The 7,139-nt window shown below is 40.8% G+C and overlaps 1 protein-coding gene across 2 annotated transcripts in view; it reads left to right on the forward strand.

The window, feature by feature from the left end:
• Window positions 1-5,626, forward strand: part of LOC123962591 (tetraspanin-8-like) — a 10,928-nt gene extending 5,302 nt beyond the window's left edge. For both annotated transcript variants that reach the window (XM_046038753.1, XM_046038754.1), the window contains exons 5-9: window positions 909-1,004; window positions 1,448-1,633; window positions 2,309-2,341; window positions 2,434-2,517; window positions 4,199-5,626. In XM_046038753.1, coding sequence (XP_045894709.1) covers window positions 909-1,004; window positions 1,448-1,633; window positions 2,309-2,341; window positions 2,434-2,517; window positions 4,199-4,291 — 492 coding nt within the window. In that variant the 3' untranslated portion in view covers window positions 4,292-5,626. The remainder of the gene's footprint in view (window positions 1-908; window positions 1,005-1,447; window positions 1,634-2,308; window positions 2,342-2,433; window positions 2,518-4,198) is intronic.
• Window positions 5,627-7,139: the final 1,513 nt, after the last annotated feature.

The raw sequence follows: 7,139 nt of genomic DNA on the forward strand, positions 1-7,139 counted from the left end.
ACTGCAGCACTGTAAATGTTTGATGTCCACAGAGTCACTGTGTTATAAAGGACAGTGGAGCTTATAGATTTGATTCTGTGCTGAAGATAAATCCACAATGTCCAAAGATAACTCTCTGTCCATACCTCGATAACAGATTGATCATAAACGCGTCATGTTAAAGATCATGTTTGGGTAAAAAAAACCCGAATAGCCTGTTTAACTGTACTTTTGATTTGATGTTTCTAAAGACGTAATTGCGTTCCTTTATGTGCTTTGATATCGACAGTCTGAAGGAGGAAATGTCAGACGGCCGCTTCAGGCTCTGCAGGAGGAGTCAGAGAGAAACTCAGCGTTAGTTAAACCTCCTCCCGAGCAGGTTAGGTTCACAGCATCTGTTGCCGGGGTTACAGACCCAGAGTTTATCTGATCTCCCTCTCTGAAACCAAAAACCCAGAGTTTCCCTCATCTCGGGCTCAACTTACTCAGAGTTTTCACTAAACCGGCTTTCTGCTCAAGCTTAAAATACAAAAACATCTGTTAATTCTAGTGTTATATCTGTGGTATCATACGTTTAAAAAGTGGTTAAGATTTGAAAATCCTCTAGTGTGCACCATGAAGGCTCAGTGTCTGTAGCATGTACACTATTTCTTACATAACGTGTTGCTTTTCCTAACCAATTAAAAGAGTGAATAAATCAGACACAGCTAACCACGATGCTAACATTCTCTCTAAGTCTCCATGCTAATACTTACTTATTTCTATCGGGTTGCAAACATCCTGTCTCTCATTCTTTCTCAGTTTATCTTGGTGCTAACGCTGCCTCGTTCCTTCTCTATCTTTGTTCTAATGTTTTTTTATTATCCCAGTCCTCACATTTCCTCTCTCCGTCTATCTCGATGATAATGTTGTTCTTTCTCTCCTTGTAGCTGAAAAGCAACTTTGAAAGCGGCAACTCTGAGACGGTAAAGACCTGGATGGACAAAGAGGAAATGAGAGAGCTGCTTAATAAGCTACAGCAAGAGGTAATGTTGTGTACCATTAACCCTTCTGAGTCTGGTCCAGTTAGACTGAATGATTCTAGGATGAGGTGTCGCTCTTAGTATGCAGGAAACTTTCATATAGCCTAATCACATTTTTACACTTTGCATTGATGATAATATTACGTCACAATAACAGCTGCTATGTTGCTCAACAATAAAAAGACAGGCCACACTCCTAAAGGAGGATCAACAGTCCTTATTGTGATCCTGGACATGCAGTCCTGTTCAATCTTCCGTCATGCTGCTACAAACAATATTTCCTCCACCAATCAGAGATTTTAAGCAGGGTCGTTCAAATATAGTGGAGCTGGTGATAAATAGCGTTTCCTAAATAATCTCTACATTTGAGCTGAACAAAACCATCCTGTCATCTACTGCAGCAGCAACGCAGGTTTCTGTTAAAACTCACCCTAATGTGGTTGCAGATCAAGTGCTGTGGACTGGTGAGCGCCGAGGACTGGGGTGATGATATCCCTACATCCTGTGGGTGTAACTCACTGAGAGGTTACGGAGGATATGGAGGGTACGGAGGATATGGAGGGTACGGAGGATATGGAGGGTACGGAGGATATGGAGGATCTGCAGGATCTGAATGTAAAGCCAAACCAAAGGTTGGTTTTGTAAAATGAAACTGGAATATCAGGTTTATATTATGTATATATACTGTACACACACACAAATTCAGTTTCTTCTCATGGGAAAGCTGGTGCACAAGTAAATGTCCCCTTTTTATCACAAATTGTACCCAAAATTGTGGACTTTGTGATTTTATCTGGTTATACTTGAAACACTCGTTTTTCTTAATGAAAACCGAAATTCACAATATTGCTTTGAAAAATAGGATCATCACTTTCCATGTGATCTGAGTCAAAACTGAGAGAGACGTCAAAAAGGCTTCAGAGTTAATGAGTTTAAAGTGGTCTGAAGCTCTGTGGCCCCTAGAAACAACAACGTTCATAGCGTCACACTGGACAGAACAAGTACTTTAATTCCTACCATACAGGTTTGGTAGTAACAGTAAAATACTGAAACATTAAGGGTTCAGGATGCTTCATGTAAACTAGTGTGTACAGTTTGTTGTCCACTCATCTCTGAAGTATTTACCTGTTCCAAAGGTCCACACTCGATAATAAACACTTTCAGACGCTACTCGACACAATCCACCAAGGACTTTCCCATGAAGCATCCTGAGATCTTCATCCCCTACAGCACTTTTTATATTCTGGTATTTGACAGAAGAAGCAGCTGACTGATGATTTCCATATTTGGCTCTTGTTTTCTTGCAGGGAACCTCAGGCCCAAGCTTCATCTATAAACAGGTATTCAATCACTCACCAACCAAAACACCATCCAGTTTACAAGTCAGTGATGTTTCCAGATAATGCCCCTTTCTCCATCGTCTCCTCTGCAGACCTGCGGTGGATTCATCTTTGAGTGGATCGACTATTTCTGCAAGATCGGCCTGGGCGTCTGCTTTGGATTTGCTGTCACTGCAGTAAGCTCCTCTGTTACTCTCCTCTGTTGTTGTTCTCTCATGTTCTTTGACTGCACTGGTTATTAAGATATGTTCATGCTCCAGAAAGCATTCACGATCGATTATTACTGGCCATTAAAGAAATCTTCAGTGAAAAGGAAATCATCCACAGAACTATATTTGGTGATATAGTTAGAAAGTGTGAGGAGGGAATAAAATTCATGATCATGATCAGGTACAAGCCTGTGCAATTAACACATAAGGAGATGTCTGATGACATTTAGCAGTTTCAATCAGTCAACTTCCAGATTCAGAGTCTGTTTTTGGTGGATTCAGCAACTATGGTGTTATGTGTTGTTCCCAACCGTACCAATAAAGCTGTAATCTTTATTTAGCTAATTTAGCTTTTTATTTGGCTGCACAAAATTATGGTTTGAGAGTTTGAGTTTATTAATCCAGGAAAACAAGTCTCAAGCCAAATCCAACTTTTTATTTTGAAACTAAAGAAGTCCTTCTGTAGATAGGAACAGCCATGGATGTATTAAATGATCTGGATCCTGGACCCTAAGGGTGCTTTCACACCTGTAGTAATTGAAATAGTTCTGGTCCGGTTCATGTTCACACTGCAGGTTTACAAACGAACCAAGAGAAGTAACCATGACATCACACAGACTTACAGGTAACTTGTTGATTGGACAGCTTTAGTAAATGTCATCCTGCATCATCAGGACCCACAGGGGGAAATCAAACTGCAGTGACTGAGCACTTTAATGCTTCTGATCTGTATCGCAAAGAGCTCATGAAATTTATTATAAGCATGATTTGCAACGTCAGACCGCCTATTATGAATAATAACGTCAAAACAGGACATGGACAGTAATAATTCAGGGCTTATTAGTCCATAGCACACCGTGGTGTCGCTGTCATACATGTTTTATGGACTGACAGGGTAAACGCAGTACTACTTGCCCTCCTTTTCTAACAGATTTAAACTCATTAATCATGGAAAATACCCGCGCTGACAAGTGTACGTGACCAAATGATTTTCATAAACATAGCATGGCTTATACAGATCAATTATAAGATCGCTGAACACATTTCGCGGTCAACAGATGGATTTTATTAGTGGTTTAGCTTTGGAAATAATCTAACCTTATCAAATCTAATTTAGTGAGCGAAAGTATAGCCTTGGTTCAGTTGGGTTCACTCAGGTTGAGTCTTAAAGACACGAGTACAGGCAGGCCAGGAGTCTCAGTTGTTGGTCCATGGACAACTGTAATCCTCCAAACACAATCTGCAGAAATGATCCTGATTTCTCAGATATGAAGTTGAAATAATTTCATCTGATGGCCATAACTTGAACGTACTGTTAAATTATACAGGAGACAGACACATTCAGCATCTCAATGAAAGCATTTAAATTTGTATTTAAAGTGGCGAAGAAGACTTCCAGAACAGACGGGCCTCCTGTTTATTGTCCTTTTAGCTCCACTCAGAGAGCTCGACAACTCATTCATCTATTAAACTCACAATATGCAGTGAAGTGAAATAAAAACGTCTTTGTAACAGCCGGCAGCATTTAAATTCACAGCAGCAGTTGTACCTCGTGGACTGGACAGATGGTTGCTTAAGGAAAGTCTTTCACTTCTGGTCTGATGGACAGTGTCTGTATGTCTTCCTAACTGACTACCTGTCCTTGCAGCTGCTGGGCCTGCTGATGTCCCTGCTGATGATCCATCAGATCAAACGTCATGACAGCGCAGCAGGAGCGTCCTTTGCCATGACGGGATACTGAAGGGAACCCTCCACCCCTGACCTTCTGCGCTGTAAAGGAGGACTCAGTGGTCAATTCATGATGGCGTCTTTATTTTGCTGCAGGAAGATTTCATTTTTTCCTTCCATATTTGTATTGTAGAAGATATAGCAGGCTTTTTTTTAATGAATCATTATAACTCGAGTTATTTGATGGTACGCTGCGTTCCATCTTTTCTATTTCTCTGTTGCATAAATATTGTAGAAAGAGGCAGTTTCTAACCTGAATACAGCTCTATAAACCCGAGGAGGTCATAACATTACCTGTGAGTTTAAAACGCTGGAACATTCTCTTGTTTTATTAAGCCTGGGACGCACCAGAGAACAGCTTAGTAAAGTTCATCCACTCCTCGTTAGTGGTGGTAGAAGCTTGGTGATGGAGGACTGCTTGAAGGGCTACTTGGCCGAACACACGAGACTGCCGGGAATATGCTAGCGCCGGTCTGTCGCAGCTAAATGTCTGGATTGCTAACTGTCAATCAGCTTTAGTTATTAAGTTAACCATCAGCATGCTAACTGCTTCACTGACTGGACAATAAGTTCACACACTTTATTCTAAACACTTTTGTACCACAGACTCCTCTCTCACAACTGTCTGCAAACCATTCCTCTTTATCTTACTCCAGCAGCAAAACGGTGAGGATTTATTTAGTCCCCATGAATAAAAATCCACTGATGGCAGCCGGTCTGTTGCACAATGTAGCTTTTTAAAAAGGCCGTTAGCCTAGCTTTAATTGGTAATGACCATAACTTTTTTTACATGGACTGGGAAACAAAACCTCCAGATTTAATTGCTCTTAATTCTGAAAACATCTGCAGACAGATATATACGACGAGGACTCTTCAAAACTAACTGTGAAAAATGTAGGACAATGAACTCGCATATTTTCCAAAGTTGAGTGTGAGTGTTTGTAAAGCACTTCAGTAATATAAAACCAGAGCAACCCTCTGGACATTTTGCCAAATGGTTAAATGGCAAATCCTGATGTGACATTTTCAAAATCAGTGAAATATTTTGTGTCTTCTGTAAAGAGCAGGTAACGCAGGGAAAGCAACGTCTCTCTGTGTCCGTACAATTATAATGTGGAAGCCTGGATAAAAATGAGATTATAAAACTCTCTTCTCTTCATGGAGGATGAAGCCATGAGACAAACCAAACAACAGCTCAGGGTTAACTTACAAGTTTACATGTCTCCTACAGGGACTTTATAAAAAGGGATGATGACTTAAGTGGAAGACAAACGCTGTGACAGGAACTGTTTTATTGTGAAATCTGCACTCATATCACTTCAAAATAAACTCTAGAGACTAAAACCCACAAGGTCTCCCTCTCTTGTGTTTTGACAGTATTTGCTCACCTTTTTGATCTGCCCGTCACATAAAGGGCAGATGAAGGTTTTAAAGGGTGAACGCTGGTTTAGTGGGATGATCGATGGGTTTGAAGGGTTAATGGAAGGTACAGGGTGAGAAAGTACGGAGCATGATGTAAGGAGGTCTAATAGAGAGAGATAAAGGGGGTAGGAGGTGGGATAATGTGTTTGAAGGGCTGCTGGGTCTCAAGGAGGATCCTGAGAGCTGCTACAGAAGTTCAGACGGCTCACATTGGGTCAGTGTGGCCGCTGCAGTGTGTACGGTGAGTTAAGGTATCTGTTAGACTTGATCTTGTAAAGTAAGTCTTTTTGGGGAATAATCTGTCAGAGCACCCAGCAAGTCCCTCTTAGTCTAATTTGAAAGCTGAAACTGGTCCTACAAAGACCTGAATGGCCCTAAAACAGAAAGAGAACCAATAGAAAACTGAAGTCTCTGTTTGATCTTCTGTCCACGACAAAGTAGTTTTTTTAATGAGAATTTGTCAGATGACGATTCTCAGTGTATGTTTGACCAAATCAACAGAGAAAAATAAATGAATAAGTTACCTGTACAGGTTATTTTAACCTTTTAGCACCTTGAGATTTCTTTTCTTCATCCATCTCCATTTCCTGTTTTGGCTGAGTCGCACTTTGATTTCTTCCTAAATGCAAATTCTCTCAGTGATGTTTCCAGTTTGTTTGCAGTGCTGAGTATGTGCACGTCATGAGAGAAGAATTCAGCAGCTAACTAGAAATTCACACACAACACAAGGCTCATTTTAATGAGTACATATTTAAGTTAATGTGTGGACACATTTAGCTTCTTTTGCCAGTGTATTAATGAAGCACAGCGATAGTCTTGACAGTGGGAACCTTTTCCAGTGTATGGAAGTCACTTCAACAGCTGAAGGAACATTCAGACTTCAGTGCAGCTAGTTATTAGCTGCTAATTCAGCAGTGCACATTCAACATTTAAGGCAGGTCATTTTCAAGAGAATCGTTGGATCAGCAATGAAGTGCTGAATAAGATTTGCTCGGCTGGAACTTTCTGCTTCTTCAAATCTATATAGGTTGTTTTTCTCCAGCTTGTATTAATCCCATTGGCATGAGTCTGCTTGATGACATGTTGATCGTGCAGTGAAGGCCACAGAGCAGAAGCTGTGGCTGGATTAGTTCAACTATTGAGTGTTTTGGGCATCATTTAAATCAGACACAGTCTTACAGTCTTCACAGTCTTCCAGCTGCAGTTTGCTGCTTATTGAAGCACAGCAGTCAAGTTTGTTTGGCTTGCACTGATGTTTTCTTGTCAGATCTGTGAACATGGGTCTAGCACCTCAGTGGCCTGAGTGAGACATGAAGATTCACAGCAATAGAGCTCATTTAGTGCTGCGCTGTTGTATGCCTGATTGCAAAAGGAGCTTTCAGAAATGTGCAGGTCTGACAGCACATATATAGCCTCCAGAAATCAGAAGGAATGTGTGA

Source organism: Micropterus dolomieu, linkage group LG23 (assembly GCF_021292245.1).
Source record: "Micropterus dolomieu isolate WLL.071019.BEF.003 ecotype Adirondacks linkage group LG23, ASM2129224v1, whole genome shotgun sequence".
Taxonomy (NCBI): Eukaryota; Metazoa; Chordata; class Actinopteri; order Centrarchiformes; family Centrarchidae; genus Micropterus; species Micropterus dolomieu.